This window comes from Agelaius tricolor, unplaced genomic scaffold, assembly GCF_023055355.1.
Source record: "Agelaius tricolor isolate 1412-34295 unplaced genomic scaffold, bAgeTri1.0.p SCAF_18, whole genome shotgun sequence".
Classification (NCBI taxonomy): Eukaryota; Metazoa; Chordata; class Aves; order Passeriformes; family Icteridae; genus Agelaius; species Agelaius tricolor.
The window spans coordinates 13,290,128-13,313,344 of record NW_027269278.1 but is presented as its reverse complement, the minus strand read 5'-3'; the positions used below and the strand labels follow the sequence as shown (position 1 = coordinate 13,313,344).

Here is a 23,217-nt window from a genome sequence, read left to right as displayed (position 1 = left end):
CTATTGCTCATCAGAAGACTTCCAAGTATTTCATGTTTATTAGGTAACCTATCTCCCTAATGCATCAGGGAGGCTGATTTTATTATAAGGGCTTGGAGAAGCTGTGACAGTGATTTGCCCAAGGTCATGCAGAAAGTCAGTGACAGGCTTGGGAACAAATTGAATCCAAGCAATAAAATCAAATCAGATGCAAGATGTGGTTTTAAAGGAATTGTTGTTTAGCAGTAAGCCAAAACCAAATCAAAACAAAATACTTGAGGAACTTTACATATTATACAAATGAACCACATAAATGGTGGGGTTTTTTGCCTTCTTCACAGTTAAGGAAAGAAGATGGGATAAGCTATATTTGGATAACACTGAACTAGCAGTATTTGCAAGGAATCCATCTATTTCTGTCAGCAAAAGAAAGAAAAGTGCTAAAAGTAAATGTCAGTCTTGAAATTTAATGAAATTTTAAAATATTCTACCTTGGTAAGTCTTTGATAAGACTGAATTATTTTTCTCTCTTGCTGTAAGTTTCACATTGTATTTTTGTTTATTCAAAAATCTAAATTTTATGCAGGAGGAAAAAAGCAAGACCATCAGATTTGAGGAATAAACTATCTAAATGGCTGCTCTTAAGACTTTTATGAGCCCTCACAGTATGAAACAAGCTATAATCTGCACTTTGAGAACATTTTGGTGACAGCCAACACATAAGGCAAAATTCACATGCATTCATTAGCAGGCTGGAACTGAAGCTGAGTTCACAGAGAGTCAAATAATCAGCAGAAAATACAGTCTGAGCAGGTCTGTGTCTTTGGGAGGGGAACATAAAGATAGGGACCCTTGATTTTATGGGATAATATTTTGGCTTTAGAACAACAACAGAAATCACAACAGGCAAGGTGTCCTATGGTGAAGTTATGCTTGTACCCCCAGTTGCTGTTCTGTTTATGCTGGATATCATGTTCTGTGCCTCCAAGACTGGCTCTGAAGAGTGAATGTTTTGTTTTGGTTTTGTTATCAGCTGCTCCCCCACAGCTGCCAGGACACAGAGAAGGGGCAGTACACGGTGCTGCTTTTGCTTTTTGCTTTGCTTTTTGCTTTGCTCTTGCTTTTTGCTTCTGCTCATTAGTTAGTAGCTAAGCAGTCCGAATTTTTCCCTGGACTGTTTTTCCTTTCCCTTTTTTGGAGCCACTCGAGCCTGCTCCGGGCTGGGGCCTGGCAAACACGGAGAGTTTGCCCCTTGTGGCCTAGCGGGGCCTACTCTGGGCAGCAGCTGCCCCAGCACCAGAGGGACTGAGAACAGAGCGAGCACCCCCAGAGAGACTTTCTGAATTTGTCATCTTTTTCACAGCAGTGAAAGAATGCTGTCATCCAGTATTGTTCATTTTGTGTGCTGGGGGGTGCTGTGCCTGTTAAATAAACAGGTTCTTTCCACTTCTCTCCAAGGAATCTTTCCCAAACCAGCTGGGGGGAAGGGCTGTGTGGGTTTGCTTTCTGGAGAGGCCCCCTCCTGGAGGTTTTCTCCCAAATTTGCCCTAAACCAGGACACAAGGACACATCAGATGCTACCAGGAAGAGCAATTTGCTGGCAGCACCCCTGAGCTTTTCAGACCTCTCTTCTCCAGAAGGATCAGCTCCTCCTCACCCCAAGTGATTTGTGCCCCTGCTGCTGCTCACCCGTCCTGCCCCACCCAGGCTGTGCCCGGCGTGCCCCCAGCACACACCCACCCCCAGGCCCCCAGGCCGGTTGCCAACCTGCTGCAGGGCTCTCTGGATGTCGATGCCCTGTCCCCAGGGCACGGCGGGGTTGGCCAGGCAGTCGCCGGCGTTGCCGCGGCGGGAGATGTCGATGCGCTGCCGCCGAAGGTTCTGGAAGGCCTCGGCCATCACCCGCACGCCGTCGTAGGTGAGCGCTGATGTGTACTGGAAACACAAAGGGCACTCAGGGTAACCCTCCAGCTGGCTTGCTCTCATGCTCTTTGGGTTTTGCCTTTTTTTTAAAACTTTATATGTTCCCTGTATTCTTCGCACGTGTGTTTGTAACTCCGCAGCCCACAATGTGAGTGGCTAATGTTCCTGGTAATTTTCCATAGCCTTTCCCTAGGCAAAAAAACCAAAACAAATTCCAGACCCCCAAGCCTCAAGAAGCCCCTGTGCTACCTTGGTTCTTCCTGGAAACTGAGGTTGAGGACAACTCTTCAAGATACATTTTATGGACAGAGCACAGCTAATGCTGAGGGAAAGACTCCAAAACAAAACTTGACTTGAGAAGAAATTACATCACCACTAGTCCTCCTAATTGGTGCTTTTTATCAATTATGTTAATTCCCTAAAACCTATAAAAATGTACTCATCCCAGTGGGAATAGGCTTCTGTGGACATCCTTCTATAACTACCCCTGAAAGCCTTCAAATAAAAATCCACTCTTATATTGCCTCCTTACTAAAAGTATCTTGAGTTTCATTTCAAGGTTAAGAAAATAGTAACACTCTGTCCTCACCTCCTGTCTATGAAGTTCAACAGCATCTTGCTCCCTGTAATCTCCACTGCCCTGTTGACTCCTAAAAGTTGCTTTTGACTTTCACAGCTGGGAAGTGAAGGAGAAGCTCCTGATTTCACTCCCTGAAGAAGACTCAGCCCTAAAAGTCCTTCACCTGTTACCCAAGCATTCGTGTTTAATCAGAAGCATTGACCTGAACTTTTAAGGAGCACATTATACTGTGTAAATGTGAGCTACATGAAATCAAACAAGGGACTTTTTCTGGTCACGGATGAAGACCAGAAAATTCCATCTCAATTGGCAAAAATTCTGCGAAACATGAGTTTATTCAAGCAGAAACTTGTACAGAATGCAGTGTAAAACTTGGCAAGAACCATTAGTGTTAGCTCTTTTTGCTGTGATCACCCACTGATTTAGTTGTTTTCAACTTTCTTAAACTAATCCCAAAGCTAACATTTCTATGGCAGAGTGTTTGTCACAAATGTATTCATTTTCAAATATTAAACAGAGAAAAAAACAACCTCTCCCTCCACTCATCCCTCAACAGCTTCAGGGCCTTCTGTGTCAGGAATTAAAATACTTTTTCCCTCTGTTGTACACTCTGATATGAAATTCTCAAAAAGAACATCTGGAAAGACTTTATTATTACTGGATGTCTTGTAAACAAGTCAAAGGTTAAGGACTTAAAAGAGGCTTTTTGTTTTTTATATACTGAACATTATGAGATATTTAACTCCTAGCTTCAAGGGGGTGAGAAGTGGGAGAGTGAGTGAATACATTAAATTTTGTGTTTCTTAAGAGGCAGTAACTGCAGCCTAGTAAAATTCAGATAATGTTGAGGCAAATGGAACAGCTAATGTTCATAATTATACTGAGAGTTTCTCAAGTGAGAATAAGAGCCATGTGTGATCACAAAGAGGTGAGCATAACTTGAACTGAGCCAGATGGAACCAAATGAAATGCATTTTTTTTTGTACCACTTGCCTTTGGCCTCTTCCAGTCCACACGTGGATGCTCTCTGGCATCATTATTCCTCCACTGTTGCATGATCCTGGCAGGAACAGTATCTGTGTAATTCACCAGCTGGAAGCCAGTGACATTGGCTCCACTCTCTCTGAATTTGGTCAGGTCAATGTCCATGAATCCCTGGAACAGGAGAGAAACAGGAGAAGCTCATCAGAGGAAGACACATCTAGATGGGAAAGAGGAATCCTGCCTATGTATGAATATGGCAGACTGCTCAGGAAAAATATCTTCCCTCTGGGAGGAAATGTCCAGCTCAGGAGAGGCACCAGTTCCCCAGCCATGGTGGGAACTTGCTTTTCTCACAGGTTCTGAGCTGGCCATATCCTGCAGTTACCACCCAGGGTGAAAAATAATCATATTAACAACAGCTCACTTGCAAGAAAGCTAGCAGAGTAATGGAAAAATGTATCCTGAATAATGGATGAAATGAACAAAATTCGTAAAATATATTAAAAAGTATTTGTCAACCAGCTCTAAAATTTATACAAAATTGTTCATCCAGCCCTAATTTTCATGGACTCAGTAACCACTGGATAGGCTACTTCTTTTCAAATCACAGTTCATAGGGAAAAACAAATTCTGAACAATGAACTCCCAGCAGATCAGGAAGAAACTGGCTGGTCAGCTTCTTAAAGAAATCTTACTATTAGAAAAGTCAGTTTTCTCATCTGGGAGAAAAGAAGGTGCTTTTCTACACTTTAGATTGCTAATGAAATACATTTATTTCATTTCCTTATTGTTCTTGTCCACTTCTGGCTCTCTGCATGTGATGAACACGTGTGCAAATACACATGTGCATTGATCAGGGTGGCACTGCAGAATTAGTCACCCCCTTGAGTCAGAGGTGAAGAAATTAATTAAACACTGCAATATGGAGGGAGGGGTGATTCCTTGGTGTCCCAGCTTTGATGCCAGCCCTGCAGCCCTGCTGCTGTGCAGAACTGCTCGCTGTGGCTGCTTGCAGAGGTGCTGGGACAGGGGCTGTGCCCTCCTGCTGGGTGTGGGACAGGCTGAGCTCCGCTGCTTTTCTCTTGAGGAGCACAAGCACAAGGGATGCACTCAGTTATTTGCACTGGCACCATCAGCAGCCTTAATGCATGAGGGGAGATGAATGGGAGGACAGTCCCAATGCCATCACCTGAGCAGCAGAAGGGCTGGCTGGGGCTCTGCCTTGCCCCTGCCCTGCTGCTGAGTGCTCTCTGCAGGCTCCTCCTCAGCCTGCCCCTGGGTTCCTCTCCCCTGCTTGTTCCCAGACTCATCATGATGGCGTGAGCTAAAAAAGCCAAGTTACGTCATTTCCAGGAAAACACCAAAATCAGGTTCCCAAAATGATGCTCTCTGTTCACAGGCTGAGGGAGATAATTAGCTGATCAACTTCCAAAGTCAGATGGAGCCATTAGATGGGAACTGTTTTGGGAATAGACCTTGCCAGGAAAAGACTAAATTGCCCTCTCACATAAGTGTCAGACTGAGGGAGTCATAAGTGACTCAAAAATGACTTTAAAGACTTCCACATTTTTTCTTCCAGAATTTTGTAGGCAATTTGGCATCCACTTACAAGGCTGAGGATTGGATACTGGTGTACCGATGCTCTAAATAGATGGCTTGTTTTCCTTCAAAGTACAGTGATTTAGGTTAAAAGAAAAAAAATGGTATTTTGTGCGTGCATACTCCTCAGAATGCTGGTTAAGCCCACATCAATCTTGTTTGTAATTGCTGGCGTGGGGGTTTCAGAAAGCCAGAGCTGTGATTAATGAATAGGAAATGCAGCAGGATAATTGTCCCTGACATCTTAATGCATCTCAGGCCAAGTGGGTTTTGACACATAGAGCTCCTAAGGTTCAGTAAGAGGGACCTCACAGGTTGCCAACTGGGTATTCATGGCTGGGACCAAATTACACTGACATTTTGCTCCTGGGAGCTACTCAGGGGAAAAAGATCTGTCAAAAGAAACTATGGCAGAGCAACTTGAAGTTTGTGCAACCAGCTCCTCTTTGGGAGACCTACAAAGGCATGAAGAAAAGTCCAAGTTCACTGCAGAGTATGAATAAGATGACTGGTGTGTTAAGCCTCCTCAGAATGCAGATTTAAATAGGAAAAAAAAATTGTGACAGCAGTGATGAGACAGCAGTGATTGAAACCACTGTATTTCACTGTTTTCCCCAAAAAAACCGTTCTAAAACTGAAGTAAATATTCAACAATATTCATTGGGATTCACTGCATAAAATTGGGATTCATTGCATAAAAATTTTAAATAGTCTGAAAAAATGACAGGAATTATTTCTTCCTGAAGATTGTACTATTTTTTCCCCTCTGAATCTTGACATAATTCAGGTTCTTCAAAAAGTGTGGAGACCTCTGAAGATTTTCCAATCATTTAAGGCAGTTGGGACCATGGAGGACATCATTAACCTTGAAGTCATCTTTGCATTTTGGCTGCTATCAACGGCTGAAATAATTGTTTTCACCTGTTATCCTTCCTTCACATGCCCCAGCACAAAGATATTATAGGAATGCTCCTAATTACAAAGGAATTTTAATCACCACACTGAAATCTGCTCAGAGCAGGTCTGGGGAACATGAGAGCCAACGAACATGGAAATGCAGAGGTCAAATATTTTAGAAAATAATTACCAGAGCAGGTGAGTTCTTGCTAGCAAGCCAAATATAAACAAAAAGCCATCAAGAGTTATGCAGACTGGTTTTTGAAAATGCTTCTATTGACAAACTGGCAGCAGGAATTCAACCTGCTTATCTGTCCTTCTGGAATATCAGTCAGTGCTTGTAGGAAACAGGAGAACAAGAGAATTACAATATTTGCAACTAAAGAAATCATCAATCATCTGTCACTTTGTACTAACTATAGACATATATTGCAAAAAAAAAAAGAGAGATTTTATTTAGTTTTCAACTGGCTGTATATGAGAAACAGAAAACAAACTCTTAAAACTTGACTAAGAAAAGACTGTAACCCATGACTAAGGGGCAGCAGCTGTGCTTTTGCAGTAATATGTTTAGCATCAACCAGTTTGGGAAAGAACTAGCCCAGAAATGCTTCCCTCTGTCATCTAACCAAGCACAGGAAGAAGTGAACAGTGCTGGAAGGATGTACTCCATGTTGCCCCATGGAGTGGTCAAATGGTTTTGAAACTGTTCTTCAAATTTGCCAGGGAATACTGGAAAACCCCACTGTGCAGCCATGTCTGGTGCAAGTTCAGGGAAATGAGCTGAGCCCCTGGAATTTGGCTGTGTGTGACTTTCCTCAAGCTTTCAACAACCTGAAGCATTTGGGATGTGTCTGCTGGGAATGCAGGGATCAGCCTTCACCTCCCTGCACAGCACTGAAATCCCCCAGGGAGGAAGAGGAGGAATATGGGAACTCAGAGTGCAGCCCAATGGAAAAGCAGACACCCAGAGAGACCCAGAGCTCAGGGCCAGTGCCCAGGGTGTGGGTGCTCCAGGGCAGACAAGAATCCTGCAGGCACCCAGAGGGACCCAGAGCACAGGGCCAGTGCCCAGGGTGTGGGTGCTCCAGGGCAGACAAGAATCCTGCAGGCACAGCTGACCCTGGGAACCATCAAACATCCAGCAGCCACCCCACGGCAGGACCAGCTGTCCCTTGGACTCAAACTCACTTCACAGAAGCACCTCAGCAGCCCAGAGGATGTGCTTCCCTGCCTTGCACATCCCTGGAAACTGCCTGGCTCTCTCCAAATGCCACGGAATGAGCAGGCTGACAATAAACCACACAAATCTGGTCCCTCCTCCAGCCTGCTCTGACTCACAGCATCTGCAGCACACTGCTCCAGCAGCAGCCAGGCTGGGTTCAAAGGAGGGAACTTGCTCTTTAGCCCTTACCATGGGCTCCTCTCTGCATTAATGGACCTCACAGAGCAATTAAGTGCAGGGTGTTGCTGTGAGGAAATAATATGGGCAGCTATTACAGACCTTTGTGGTTTCAAATAGAAAACAGTCCTGGGAAGGGGGTTATCCTCCCTGTGCTTTCCTTGATGCATCTGTTCTTTATGCTGTTCTTAAACTGAAAGCAGTTTTCAGCCAAAGGTTGTTTTACTGTCCCATTTGCTGCCTTGGTTGCTGGGAGAGGCATCAGCAAGTCACACATTTATATTCCTCTCCACTGCTTGTGGGCTCAATCATCAAAGGAAATGCATAATGCAAGAAGACTGATGACTTGAAATGGGCTTCATGAATCCATCTTGATTAAGTGGTCCACAAAGGATCTGCCTTGAAAAGAAAGTCCCTCCAGAAATGACCCAGCTCCTAATTTATACCCTGGACACTATGAGGAGCCAGACCACTGAGTGGGCAGCTGCCAGTGCAGGGAAAACCTCATCCCTTTGTCCACAACCCTCCTCAAATCTGGAGCTTCACAGGCTGCCCTGCATCTCTCCTTTCACCCTCATATTTCACTGCCTCACTGTCCTAAACTCTGCCTCCTGATGACCCTTGGTGGCACAGCTGCTTGTGGGACACCATCCCAGCAATGGCAATGCACCCACACCTCCTGATTCTCTTTGTATTTCACTGAGCTCACATTAACTGCTGGCCCTTTCCCTGCAGGTGCCTCCTGTGATGCCTTTGAAGCTGCAGAAGCATGGGCTGAGCTCTGGTCAGGCTCAGCAGCTCAGAAACCCCCCCAGAGCCCAGCTGAAAACCTCCCTGCCTGTGCTCCAAGCCTCCTCCTTTCCTGGGATAAAGAACATTAGAGAGTCTCCTTGAAGACAGACACGTTCCTGAGAAACAGTGCTGTTTTCTCTCCTCCTGCTGCATCTTCTGAACTCTCCAGATCTCCCTCTGGGACTGGCAAATTCAGCTTTGAATGAGGAGAGGGGAAAACCACCCCTTTCTCTTGAATTGCCTGGAGAGGACTTGTTGGCTGAAGGCAACAGAGCCCCCTGATCTCAGGGAGGAGTATTAGGTTTTTAAAGTCTCTTTCTGTCTGGGATGAAGAGACTGGAGTCTGCTTTCTCTTTTCTTTAATAGCACACTGAAACATTCCTTTTCAAGCCAAAAGCATTGAAGCAATTCACCCTGAGCTTGGGTGGGTGCCACAGAAACCTGTGGCAGCATTGGGAAACTGGCCCAGCTCTGTTTAAATGCATGACTTGCAATGCCAGACTACTTCCTTGCAGCAGATTTTATGATTATAAGAAACTTTGCAAAGCAAAATTTTTGCTTCTGAATGGCTGTAGAATACAAAGTGGCTCCTGTCATTCCAAGGTACACCAGTGACTTACTGCAGGGAGCAAGAAATGGAGTGTTTCCACACAGAGCAGCTCTAATACCCCAAATTATCTTCAAGCTTAACTTCTCCAGTGAAGCATCATTCCTCACTCCCATCACTTTGTATTAATAAGGAGGGCATGTCAAAAAAGAGCCCATCTGCTCCAGTCTCATTCCACTGTGCCTTCCAGTGGGAGAGGAGTTCTCCTCTGCAGAGTTATTCATGTGTCAGATCCCACTGGGGCAGCAAAACGTGGGAGCCCTCACTGGGACTTAGGAATGAGTGAAGAAAGGAAAAGAAAGACAGGAGAAGGGGGCACTGTCAGGCAGCTTCCCAGCCCTGCAGCTTGATGAGGGTGTTCTGTCCTGTCTGTAGTAACAACACAAGCCAAGTGAGGTGAGAATCCAGACTTCAAGCACAAGGGGTTGGAGGTGAGCAGCAGCTTCTCCTTGGTGCAGCTCTGCAGATTTTGTTTTTGTGTATTGTTTGCCCAGTCTTGCAGCTGCAGCACATTGTGGATATAAATGACCACACACATCTTGTCAGAAGGCTCAGTCCAGGCAGGGGAAGGGATGTTCTAGGTGGATGTTTGTGCATTAGGGAGCTTTCAGGGCATAAACTGATTTAAAGGTTTGGGAAATGTGCCGTGCAGTGGCAGATGCCATGAATTCAATCAAAGATATGATTAAGGGATGACCTGATCCCAGTTTACAAGGACCAAAACATCAGTAATGGAATATTTTGTCTAGCAAACAGAAGCATAAATCTGGTCGAGGAAGCTGAAGCTAAGCATGTTCTGACTAGAAAAGAGGACAAATGAAGTCACCATGAGGCAGATACTATGGATTTACACATCACCACTTGCAGCTGAGCTGGGATAATGGATTAGGAGACTGCAAATGGCTGAGAAAACCTGTTAGTTTAACACCATTTTGCCGAAGTTTAAGCAAACACATTTTTCCTTCCAATAGCTGTAATATAATCTGTCAGTTACTCACCTGATGCTCTGATTTTTTTAAGCCATGGTAAGTCACTCATGTTTTTGAGTCCTCATTAACTACTGAAAAAATCCTCCCAAGGTTGCTGTTCATATTATCCTGTGTGGGCAAGTTTTGTATCAAACCAGATAATTTTCTTATGCATGAGACACTCAAGTTCAAGCAAAATTTAATTCAGGGCACTGCTGTGTCTCTTACTATCAGTAATTCAGATGAGATAATGCTATATGGGGTTCTTTTGCTTGATAATTTTTGAGTCAGGACAGAAAAGCTGTTTGGAAGTGAAATGCAGAATTTTCACTGATATATTATATTGTCTTTCTCTGAGCAGAAAATGAATTTGTCTCCTGAGCCTTCTTGCACCAACCTCTCAGGAAGCAGAAAGGTCTAACAGGCATAATTTTAGAACCCTAAAAGTAACTTAGGACACTTTTTTCCCAATAGCAGAATATAAATTTTGCATCTTGAGATCTTGCCAGGATGAGAAGGAGATGCTGTACACATCCTCCTGGAAACCCCAGAGAACAGAGTTTCAAATCAGTGAGTGACTCACACCTGAGCATTGCTGCCCTTGTTTGTGCAGCCAGCAGCGCTTCAGGGGGCAGGAGACTCAGATAAACAGGGCAGCTTTCAAGCTGATGGGAGACAGAACTACAACATTTGACCTCCAGGCAAGCAGGGCATGGAGCCACAGACACACTGCCAGTGGCACAGGTCCCCCTGTGCTGGGCAGGGCCAGGTGTCACTGCTGGGGCAGGCACAGACCTTGCTTGGGCACCACAACCCTCCCCACACAGCCACGCACCTGCTGCAGGTGTGGGCATCCTGCCCTGCTTTAGGGCAGCTGCTCTCTGCCTGTGGATGGCAAATTTGGGAGGGTTCCTCTTCCCTCTCTGCACCCAGTGTTGGTCTCACATTGCTGAGTCTCAACCCTGGTGGTGCACAAGTTCTTCCTCCTGTTTTTCAGGTGCAAAAAAATCAAAGCTGCCCATCCAACCCAGAGGGGAACTGGACAAACCCAGCACATCTTGTCTGACTCCTGCAGGAGCCACTCTGCAGACAAAGCTGCTGTGCTGGGGAAATGATGATGCAGAATGATTTTTTTTTTTTTTAAATATATTCTCTATTTTTTTAGATATGTATTTGTAGCTGTGTGGCCTATTGTATCTGTGGCTAGTTTTCCCTAGGCAGAAAGACAAAACACATTCCAAGACCCCAATCCCATCTTGGTTCTTTCTGGAATGCAAGGGTGAAAAACAGCTCTTCGAGACACATTTTCATAAACAAAGCTTAGTTTCCATCTGAGGGGGGAGGATTTAGAGATGGTTGAACCAGGGAAAATTGCATCACCTCTTGTGCTCCTAATTGGTGATTTTTGTCAATTATGTTAATTTGCTAAACTTATAACACTGCATTCACCCCATGGGATAGTGGGCATTTTGTGAACATTTTTCCATCTCTTCCTCTAGAGGCCTCCAATATAGACCAACCTTTATATACCCTCCCTTTATATTACCTCCCATAGTAATATTTTCTCAAAAGTGTGTTATTTTATTTCTAAGTTCTCTAAGGCATCACTGGTAACCTCCACCAGCACCACAACTGCCAGCAAAGGGAAACTGTCTAACTCAGTGCTGACACAGGCTGATGTAGAATGGCACAGGAAAAAGTGCTTATCTTTGCTAATCAACACTGTTTTTATCTTTAGTTTTTCCTGCTACACCTGCCATCAGCAATCTTGTACACTTACCTATTCATCTTCAAAAAAACCAGCCCTTGCTAAAAGAACAACTGGGACTAATGCACCAGGAAAGAAAAAGAGGCTAAAACACTCAATGTGGCAGCTGTCTTTCATACTTCTCCTTTAAAGACAGGTCACATGAATGTCCCTTATTTAATGACAAAGATTTTTCTCTGCCCAAGCTGATGCTCTCCCACTCCTGACAGTAGTCAGCTCACATCCATGGAATAGGACAAACAGATACACAAAGCCAAGGTTGTGGGCAAAAAGCCTGAACATCAAAAGAAAGGAATCCCAGAAGTTTCTAAGCTTGTTGCCCTGATAATATTGACTGTATTTTTTTTTCCTCTTTGTGGTTGCTAGAACTGATGATCTCAAAGGCTGAGAACAAAGCTTAGAAAAATGAGACTCACAGAAACAAACACTTTTAAAAGATGCCAAATGTCTTTGAGCTCCAGAGGGGAAAAGAGAGAGAGAGATGACTGCAAACTGCCAGTGCACCTGACAAATACCCAGGTTTGCTCTGGTAAAAGCTCATTGGGGTAACTCTGATGGGTACTGGTTAAAGACCAGGATTTCATCAGATTGCAAAAGCCATGAGGAGTGCCAAATTTGGCTGGAGGACAGGGAGGGATGTTCACAGAAACCCTTCCCCTGGCAGGGATGTTGCAGTGAGACCTTCATGGGATGGGTAGGGCTGGGTAGACAAGAGAAGTTGTGTCTTTAGCAGGTGTAGCACGTTCAGAGAAGGATGTTTGCCCATGGCCTGGGGTGCAGAATAGTTTCATTTTGTTTGTGACCACAGAAATATTATTGTCTCACCTTGGCAACAGCAATTTCACTGAAAAAGAAAGCTGTTCCTGCTAGGAAATACCAGCTTTCACTTGCTGCTGTCAAATTCTGCTCAGCACTTTACTACAGCTCACCCTGAGCAACTGCTGGGCAAACACAGAGCAAGGCTAATGCAAGGCAGTGACTGCCCATGGATTGGCTGTGGCCAGACAGGGAATTCCTCCATTCCAAAATGTGCCTATGGATGATTTTTTTAGACCTTATTCAGCCTGTGCATTGCCTTGCAAACTCATTTTGCATTCCTGATGGAACAGCAGTTTGAAGCTGCTGCGACTGGGCAGTGGTGTGCTGCTGCTTGGATTTCTTGGCTCCGTATAGCTGTGAACAAGCATACAGCTAAAAAAAGGAATTTAAGTGGGGTTACCCAGAAATATTTCCCAATATTTGCTTTCAATGTATAATTTCCATAACTGTGTCCCCGTTTTTCCATGCCCAAGTAGGTCAGGCAAAAGGCAGGGGTTGGAAATTCCTCCCCTTTCTCCAGCTACTGCAGGAAACTTGGTGACTATGAACGGGCTGAGGATTCCCTTGACCTGATCTTCACACAGAGTGAGAATCCTAACTCAGGACTGCCTCAGCCAGCACAGGGCATGAAAAGTAACTCATTTGGAAACCCAACACTTCCAGGTTTTAGCTCTTGATTTATTCTCTGAGGACTCAGTGCTCCAGAGGGAGGCACTTCCCCAAGCAGGGCTGCTCTCCAGGCACGCGGGCGCGCACGAGGGTACGGGAGTGTGCGTGGGCAACGCACGCCCTGTCATCCTAGGACATGTCTGCAGGGGAAAATGAGGGGTGTTTGAGGTCTACCACTATGAGTGTGAGTCAGTGGGAATAAATTACAGCATGCTACACCCTCTGGAGGCTCTAATCCAGCCATGAGGTGTCCTCAGAAGAGGGTAAAACCTACTGTGATCTCTCGGATCAGAGCATTCGCACCAGGGTTCAACCCTGCCAGAGGCCAGCTTCTGCCAATCTCTTATAAAATCCCTGGCCATCCCCACTGAGGGAGGCTTGCTGTCCTTTCTTGCTGCCCTGTGGTCTCAGAAACATGGGATCTTCAGGGCCTTTTTGCCATTCTCCTTGCTGAACCCATCATCCAGTAGCTGTCGTGTGGTGCAGCACATTACAGGAGCTGATTTGGCTTCTGGTGTCTGAACTTGCCCATGTTAATCTGCCCTGGGAAAGACCTTCTTAACCTTGAGGGGTGCCAGGATTTTTTTTTTTTAATAGTTTTACCATGTTGTCTGATTATCCTCTAGTCTTTTTTCTTTTTCTAAGTATTCCCCTCTCTGACTTTTGGCTCTTGGGTGATGCTGGATTTTAAGGAGCAGGAAAGACCAAAGGTAAAGCTTGAATTCCTCTCACTCTGCTCCTTCTCCCCAGAATCCAAGCTGCTTGGAAAGCACACCAGTGAATTCTGGTGATCCTGTCAGACACTGTGGGACCCAAGGCCCCCTCCACTGAGCTGCAGTGGAGGCAGAATGTCCCTGCAGAGGGGCTGGAGAAATGAAAAGCCTTTTGCTCCAAGTTAATTATTTATAAACCCTGTTGGCTGAGTATGCAACCTCTCCCAGCCAGCTCTGTCCTCTCAGCATTTGTGCAAAGGCTGAGAAAACACATTAAAGATGGGAGAAGTGTATTTTTCTCTGGGTGAAGGTGAGGGAGCGTGGTTATCCTAAGAAATGTCCTTCAAATCTCCTACACCTGAGTGTTAGTTCAGTTCACCTCGTGCCTTTCATGCATTTATCCTCATGAAACTGTGCAGGGGGAAGAGGTGATATTGTCATTCAGCCTTCTGTGTGGGTGTACTTAAAATTGCACAGACATTCTCACTCCAGTGACTCCAGCTCACTTTCCTGCTTAACTTTAATGAAGGGACTTTCATAAACATCCAGGACCTGGGTTATGGCAAATAATAATTTTTTTTTAAATTAGCAGCTGAAGTTATTGGCTGCTCTGTAATTTTGCATGTCCCCCCCTGCACAAGGTAACATTTTAATCTCTGTAATTACACGGTAGGCAGCCAGCACAGGGTGCAGGGTCAGTACAGGGCACTGCAGGGTAATGATGTGGCCATTTTTGCCTGGTAAATTACAGAGTTATCTTGGGACTGAGAAGAGGAGAAGGGCAGCAACTGCTTGACTAATTGGTAGTTTAAAGTTTAATTACCCCAGGGCTGACGTGCTGCCTCCCAGATGCTGCTCAGTGCTGAAAGAACAGGTCCAGAGCCTGCACATTGCTCACCCCACAGGGACACAGGAATCCCAGGGTGCCAGCAGCAGCCCAGCCTCTGCAGTGCATCCTCTTGGATGGATGGATGTGGGGAGGAGAGGGTAGGAGTTCTGCTGTGGAAAACCTCAATTTCTCTCTCTTGCCTCTCCCCTAATCTCCCTAGTCAAAGAAAGTTTCCATCCTCCTGTGAGACTTGCTCCAGAAAGATGGTCCTGCCACTGCCCAATGCTGCCCTGTCCTCAGGCAGCACCTCCCTGCATCAAGGGAGAATCCTTTCCTTAAAGAAATCTTTGCATTCAATTCTCTCCCTAGAGCCATGACAGTCAGATTTCATTTAGCACCTAGGGGGGAGTGATAAAATTACTTTGATCTGCAGCTGTCACCCAGCCAAGGTCAAACCACTGCAAAACCCCAGCACACTTGGGGATACCCTGCAGATAATCACCCTGGCTCAAGAGAGAAAACTCCATGAGGAGAGCACAGCAAAAGACTTGGCTGTTTTTTGTTATCTAGAAGGTGGATGAGAAAAGGAGTGTACAGCTCAGGAATTATAAATACAGTGCTTTACAAAACTGAGAGATAGAAAAAACCCCCACCAATTAGGGTAACTCACCATATTTGCCAGAATGTAGTGGTACCCATTGCCATTTTTTTCAAGAGAGATGATCTGCAAGATAAAAAACAAGGATAATTAGCAGATATTAACTAAAGAAGATGAATGTCAGTTTTCTGCCCTTTCTCACTCTTATTTTTCTTTGCTAAGACCCTTCAGCTGTGAGCAGGAAGACATAGCAAAAGAAAAGTTCCCAATCTTATTAGAGGATGGCCAGAGCTTTCACACATGAAACCTGAGCAGCAAATCTGAAATTAGACAGGACAAGATCCCCAAGAACCTTGTACAGGCAAAGAGAGAAAACAACCAAACCAACCTGTTTCCTATAGGTTCAGGGAGGAAAAAAGCCTTAACAAGATTTGTATTTCACACAAAGGAACAAATGGGGAGTTGGAGTCCCTATGTCCTATGAATGCAACTGAAATATTAAGCAAGACTAGAGAGCAATCCTGCACATCCTCCAAGCTACAGCCCCTGCTGCAAGCACCTGCCTGGGAGAGATGGCTGGAAGTTTAGGTTATGGGTAAGTTTTCGTGCACCAGTGGAGTTTCAAACTACATCTCCAGAATGAAGCTGTTTGGGCAAGCCACAGAGGATCCCCCTGCATGTTCATTGAGATAATTTATAGATTCATGTGGATGGTGTCCCAATACATGTGCTTTGCCACTTACTCCTTTGTCCCTGACACAGCAGAGTCAGGGTTTTATTTTCTTTTATCAACACAATTGCTTACCAACCTGTAAGAACTGGTTTTTTTCTATGTTACCTGGAAAAGTTTCCTTTCTTTTTCCTTTTCTACCTGTTGCCTGTGACTGGGGGGAACAGAGGCACTGATCCAATGGCCTGTGTATTTTCCTCCCTTGATTTAAAAAGAGTACAGAAAGAATACGCCTAAAAGTCTTCATTATTCTTGCTGACTCCATTTTTCCCTGAAATTCCTCTCTATTGATTTCCAGCAGCACTGTTAAATTCTTACTAGTTTACTAGAGTCAGATACCATCTGCAATTGAGCCACTCTACAAACAGAAAGAAGAAAGTGGGAAAAAAAAGGCCCAAATGCCTTCAAAGCCTGTACACAAGATTTGCCAGTTTCTGAGAGAACTCTGCTGTTTCCATTAGGTTTTTTGGCTGGCAACACTACCTCTTATTTCCATTGTCATACAAACTGATTCTGATTTGCTGCCTGCATTGCCAACAGGCACAGGCAAAATCTGTACAAACTGCCGTGAGGACAGAAAGCTCCTCAGAGCCAGAAACCTGATCCTAAAACTACTGCAGATTCAGCCAGAAATCCGTGTACCCAGGACTTGTCTCTGGTACCAGGCTGGCAGCAGGTAGTTGAGAAGTGTCAGATGAGGGCAGGGAGTGATCCTCCCCATGGGACAGCACTCCCAGGTTATCGTGAGCAGTCATTTAGGGATTTCCAAATGGATAATAAATGAGCTGACACTTGCTCCGTGCAACTGGTTCGTCTGCCTTAGCCCTTCTCTGATGAAGTGCTCTTGTATGCATAATAAAACTCATCTGGTTCTCAGCATTAACGTGGGGGTGGCAATTAATGCCAGTGAAGGCTTCATTTAGAAGCAGTTCCTTACACAGCTAATGCCAGCTCCACCAGCTTCCCTGCACAGGATCCCTCAGAGTGGCTTCTGCTGAGGTGTCTGGAGCTCTCAGAAAAATCCTCTGTCTACCTAAAGCTATGAAGATATACACCTCATTATGGGTGGTTTTCTGAGTGTCTTCCACTGCCTGATCTAAGAAGCAAAACCAGACCAAACTTGTCCCTTTCCATCCATCAGCTGAGACTGACCTTTGCTGCAAGTCCCAGACCTTGCAGGAGGAAGGAGAATCTCTGGTGCACTGGGATGTCTGAGAATTATGATCCAATTCCCCTTCTCTCCAGTGTCAACAATAGCTGGCATTGGCTCCTCCAGCCCCAGCTCTCCTTTGTTATTTTATGAGGTGTCAGAGCCGATGAACCGAGGAGGGCTGCCATCCAGCTCTCCCTGAGCTGTTAATCTTACAGCCCATCCACCTGAATTATGAAGCTCGTTTCCTGTGTTTTACACAGTTATTTGTGATCTTAATTTATTTTAAAACGCTTGCTCAGTCCTAATGTGTCCGGACAGCAGTAGCAAGCTGAGGTTATAATAGCATTTATCACTCCTCCTGACTGTGCTGAGAGGCTGTGCTGGGCTGCATGCTGATTGCTCACTTGGGCCACCTAGGTTTCATTACCCACTTCTTAATGGGAGAGTTTGACATCTATTAGAGAGAAATCCTCTCAGAGTGAAACACTGGCAGAGGAGAAATTCCAGTTACTCATTTTAATGAGAGACAAGGAAGAAACAATAGAGGGCTTTGATGGAACACAACCCACCCAGTACTTATCCCATTAAGGCTACACAGCACAACCCCACGGCAACCTGCCCTGATCCAAGGCCTGGCTCACAAATGACAGCTACCTCAGCAAAGACAAATCAAATCCTTGAGACATGACACACAGAAATCTCCCAGAGAGAAGCCAGGTCATTTTTAACTGGCTCCTCCACAGCTGAGGGCTGCCTTGCTGGAGTCACTGGTGTTATTTGTGTTTTGCGTATGGAGGGAAAATGAAAAGCAGCAGTGGGGGTGTGAGAGGCACAGGTGCTGGGCAGCCATCCCCAGCTCTCCTGCTCACTGTGGAGCACAAACCACAAATCCACTGGCACTGAGAGATGGAGATGGGCTTGCCAGGGAAGAAGATAAATGCATTGAAATGTCCCCGAGAGGCTGAGGCAGCTTTTGGAATATCTCAGACAGTCAGAGGGACAGGGCAAACAGCACAGTGACATTTCCACAGAGGCTGCTGGTGTGGTGAGCTGAGAGACCAGCCAGCAGCCCAAGTTAGAGCCCAAGATACAGTCCCAGCTGAATTTCACATGATAATGAGCTGAACACTATCTTTGAATCCCTCCAGTCATCTGTATACTACAAAAAATCTGGCATCACTTTCTCACACTGGGACAACTACCTCTGCTCTCAGAAATCCTGGTGGACTTGGAACAAGAATGTTAAAAAGGATGAAAATGGACTACACACATCTGAAAAAGTTGTGCACAGCTCCATCCTTCACCGGAGTGTTACCTCCCAGGCTGCTGGAATTGCTCTGTAATTTTTGTAGTAAAACACAGCTTTGTACCTCTTCTCCCTGGGAACTGATATTTTTTATAGTATTGCAAAACAAATAATCACAGTATCTGGATTTTTAGTGCTCTTACAAATAGCTTTTCCTATGTCTATGTTTAACACTTGCTCCAGTCGTGTGAAGAACTTTGAAAGAAAGCTTTATTTTCCTGCTCATCTCAAGAAGACTAGATAATGCTTTACAACTTAACTTTCTTTTAGACAAACCAGGTTTAAAAGCCTGACACTATTAATCCTAGAAATTTGATATACTCTGAAGAAAAGCCAAATTCACTGCCTAGGTCTTGTCCAAAATTTTGTTCAACTACAGCTGCTCCATAGCCAGAGAGAAGATTTTACCCTCTGGAATAACCTGTTTTCTCTTTCATGAATGTAACCTTGGCTTTGAGGTTACAACCTGCTCTCTGCTTTGTTATTCCACATCACAGAGGAGCACCCAGAGACATCCAGCAAGGATGGATTGTGCTCATCACTGAGCATCTGGTGAAATGTCAGTCCCTGTCCCAGACAGGGAGCAGCTGAAGTGTGAGATAGAGATGAAAGGTACCTTAGATAGGGAGACCTGGGAAGCATGAGGTAAGAGTGAGCTGATTATGATGAGTAAAGCAGTGGAAATTGCTCTTTTCAAATCCTTCCAGTGCTGAAAGGGTTGTAGGTGTGAGAGGGAAATGTCTCGTGGCTGGAGTTGAAGTGTGGACACAACCTACCCCGGGCTTGTATTTGTCTCCTGTCCATAGAAAAACATATTCAGGACAGATGTACCTTAATCCTTCTGTCCTGCTGGCACAGGTGTGAGAATTTGGTGCAGCACATGGAGGCTGTGGGACCAGGAACCTGGCAGTGCCAATGCACACCTCCAGCTTAACTCAGAAACTGGAGAAAGACTCTGCAGAATCAGGAGGTGCCACACCTTGTGCACACTGCCTGGAGGAATTAGCACAAAGCAAACTCACTGGGGAGCAGGGGGCTGTAAAGGGCCCAGCAAAGGAGTCAGACAAGGAGGGAGCTTGGAGCAGTGGAGCTCACTCAGCATGAATTCATGAGAGCTTGTACTATTCCTGCAGCTTTCCTGTTTCCCCAGTAACACAGCAGAGAAATGCCTGAGAGCCCAGCAGCTGCAGGCACACACCCCAGCTCCAATGAGAGCCACAGGGAGACCAGGATCAGGCAAGAATGGGGAGAACTTCTCCAGGGAAAAACAACTCTTCCCTGCATGCAAGACCCCTCCCAGAAGGCCCACACCAGCACAACCTTGTTAAGGATGATGTGCAGCCTCTCAGACTCGCAGTCCACCACCACCAGCCTTTCCTTCTTCTTCTCCAGCTCCTGGAAGAGCATCCTGTAGCCCTCCTCTGTTGTTGTCAGGATGTTGACAGCTGTCACCTGCCAGTTCTTCTCAGCTGCAGTGTCCAGCACTTTCTGCAGGACTGACAACCCTGGGGTGGGAAGAGAAGGGGGAGAGCCAGATTTCAGTTGTGCAATGGCATCTTTCCATCCTCCTGGCAGCCTGTGTAGCTGCCTCAAGCCAGGCTGGAGTCAGTCATGAGAGTGCAGCAGAACTATAGAGAGCAGCTAACAGTCTAGATCTGATCCAACCCCATCTGGGCTAGAATTAATGACTCCTGCTTTTTCTGGCCTGGCACAGATGACTCCAGGTCTGATTTTCCTTTGTAATTGGCAAATCAGTCTCGTTGATCAGGCCCTGCTGTGGGATTCAGATAAGAACTCTAATCCCTGTCTTCCTGTTCCCCAAATAACTTGATTTCTCTCTCAATGATTTGATTTTCTTCTCATCTTTGATCTGCTTAGGCTGTGTGCTCCTCGGGTTAGGGACACCCTCATCAATCACAGCACACTGTCACACTCAGCATGCTCCTCTCTCAGCAGCATCTCTTCAGGAGACCATTACTTTTAGAATTATGTTGCTTAAATTACATTCACAACTTTCTAGAGGAGATGCACATAGCAATTCTCTGGAATCATGCTGGACAACCCTAAAGAACCCTGTGCTTTTGGAATATTCTGTGCGCCCATGCCTCGTGACAACAGAAAGCAGGTGGGATGCTTTCATGCCTTCTCCTTGTCTCTAAAGCCCATCCTGTCCCTTCAGGGGATAATTAAAACTTCCAGGACAGAGATGTGAATCACCTTACCTCTGCCCTATTCTCCAAGTCTGCTTTGCTTGCAGCTCCAAGCCTGGAGCTTTGAAGGCATCTGAGGGGTGGGAAAACTGAATCATGGAGCAGTGAGCTCTCTAGCCCTTTGGTGGTTTGTGGTTTAGAAAGTTAGGTAACATCTTCCATTACCCACACGGGTTTTTGTTTTTTTACATAGAAAACTGACATGCACCAACATGGGGAATTAGGAATTTTCCAAGCTATCTGCCAGAAACACACCTTTCACACCTGGCTGTGGACTTAGGTGAGACCTGAGCAAGTGTCTGTTCATGTTTCTAAACTCAGGACTCAGTGCCCTTGAGTTTGACAGCCCAGTTCAATATGGGACCTATTGAATAGAAACAATTTCCACATTTTGAATTCCAAACCATTTGCACATCAGGTATTTCCCTCGTGTTGGTGGGGCTTGGATCTGACCCCATGAACACACCCACACACACCCACACCCACACAGCATTGGGTCAGGCTGATGCTTCTTTTAGATCAATGCTCACCTTCAGCAGAAAGGGATATTTAGAAGAGAACAGACAACAGGGAAGGCATAGGTTGACCCAAACCCACAACTTTTGGAGATAAAGACTCTTTCTAGACCAGTGTCTTTATCTGCCTGGCAATCCCTATAGCTGTGCTGAGAAGGCCCTGACGAAGGAGGAATGATGAGGAGGATTCCATCTTATCAGAAGGCTAATTAATTGCTTTATTATACTGTATTATTCTATACTATATTACATTATATCTAAACTGAATCTGCCAAGCACTCGACTCTGCACACAACTGCTCTGAATCTCATGACTGTCAGCCCACAGTCCTGACACACACACACACACACTCTTGTGTCACTACAGGACACAAAACAACATGAGCACACACACTGCTGCTCTCAAGGTGAAAAAAGGGAAGTTTATTTTCTGACTCCAACATTTATAGATTTTCAAAAGTGACAGTGGATTGGAGGGTGAAAGTGCCACCTCTTCAATGACACTGGAGAAACCAACAGTCCATCAAATTTCTCCTCCTCCATAAAAAGAATGCAAACCAATCAGTTATTTACAGAAAGTGTGTGAGAAAGTTTGTTACAAGAATGTAAATATCAGAAGGCTTAAAAAATCTTAAAAAATCAGGGTGACACGCTCGGCCCTGATAGGCCAAGGAGACAAAACCCCGTCACTTTGGGTAAACAATCTCAACATTGCATTCTACTTCGGCACAAACACAGGCACAACAAACAAGATAAGAATACTATTGGGAAGAATTGTGCCTTGCTTTTCTCTGTGCAGAGAAATGTGGGGCTCCAAACCCCTCCTGGGGAGCTGCGACTCACCGCGGTCGGCGTCGTAGATGTACACGAACTTCTGCCAGCTGTAGTGCTCGATGACGCTGATCAGGGCGTCCTGGAGCTCGGGGCGCAGCTGCAGCACGAACTGGTTGGAGGTTTCCACGGGGAAGCTCGGGGTTATGAAGCAGACGTGGAGGGCCCCGCAGAAGGACGTGAGCATGTTGACGGTTCTCCTCTCGTAAAACCCGAAGATGGCATAGACGCCCTTGGAGAACTGGGAGCAGACTGCAGGGGCAGAGGGGAAGGGGGTGAGGGCAGAAAATCAAGGTGGTTTCTCAGCAATGTCACCAAAATAAACCTATTCCCTGAGATAGGCTGCAGGCTCTCTCTGGACTGGATAATTTTCCCCCAGGTGGGTGGGTGGGTGAAGGCAACCTGTGAAGAACAGGGCTTGTGGCCATGGAGTGCCCTGCTCTTGGTCTCCACGGACCTGCTTTACTTTTGATAGGAAGAAATTACTCAAAAGAATAAAATCAGTGTCCCCAGGGCTCTGCTGAAAGTTTTGCCACTTCTGGAGTAAAATGAGTTATCTGAACATGGGAACCCTTCAGCAGAAAGAGGCTGCTGCAGCCCTGGATGCATTCAGGGAGCAGAAGGAAAGCCTTTGCACAGCAGCACAGCCCTTTGTGGCCAATAACTCCAGAGGGAAACCATGGGTTTGACCTCAGCAGCTGAGGAAACCACGCTCAGAGGGCATCTCAGCAAAGGTTCACCAAGGTTCAACACAGGCACAGCACAGCTCCAGGGGGATCTGTCCTGGGGCATGAGCTGCTGGCTCTGAGTCAGAGCCTCTGACACTGGGAGTGTGTTGGTACTTGGGAACGCAACTTTGGCAATTTCTGGTTTCCTCACAAAGCCATGGAGACTTTGTGAGGAAACCACTGTGAGCCCAGTGAGGTACCAGCAGTGTCCTGGGAGGTCTCCCCCAGCAGGGCTTGCTGGGTTCCCTGGCAGGTGTCTGTCTGTCTGTCTGTCTGTCTATCTCAGCCCTTGTGCTGTGCAGGAAGGGCTCCCTTGGGTTAGAGCCCTTCTCTGCAGAGCACTTAATGAGATCCTGGGAGCTGCTGGGAAAATGCCTGAGGATCTCAGCGAGACAGAGAAAGTTCACACTTTGTGTTGTAAAACTTAGCCCCTGAGACAGTCAGACTCACTCAATATCACCCCTGTTTATGGCACATCCCAAGTTACCATCAATAAATCTCCAAGCTGGAGGTGGTGGCAGTGACAGCACTTTTCCTGTGTCAGAACTCTTGGCACCAGTGTTTCCTCCTCTTGTCACTCTGACTCTGAAGACCTTTGGCTGTGACACTTATAGTGAC

The 23,217-nt window shown here is 45.8% G+C and overlaps 1 protein-coding gene across 3 annotated transcripts in view; it reads right to left on the bottom strand.

Annotated features, from left to right (window-relative positions):
• The window catches only part of GRIA1 (glutamate ionotropic receptor AMPA type subunit 1), a 121,517-nt gene that overhangs the window by 43,671 nt on the left and 54,629 nt on the right, over nucleotides 1-23,217 (bottom strand). For all 3 annotated transcript variants that reach the window (XR_011681691.1, XM_071443406.1, XM_071443405.1), the window contains exons 3-7: nucleotides 21,884-22,123; nucleotides 19,637-19,821; nucleotides 15,200-15,253; nucleotides 3,476-3,637; nucleotides 1,747-1,914 (exon numbers count right to left, since the gene is read on the bottom strand). Coding sequence is in view for 2 of the 3 variants with exons in the window: in XM_071443406.1 (XP_071299507.1) it covers nucleotides 1,747-1,914; nucleotides 3,476-3,637; nucleotides 15,200-15,253; nucleotides 19,637-19,821; nucleotides 21,884-22,123 (809 nt within the window). In the remaining variant the exon portion in view is untranslated. The remainder of the gene's footprint in view (nucleotides 1-1,746; nucleotides 1,915-3,475; nucleotides 3,638-15,199; nucleotides 15,254-19,636; nucleotides 19,822-21,883; nucleotides 22,124-23,217) is intronic.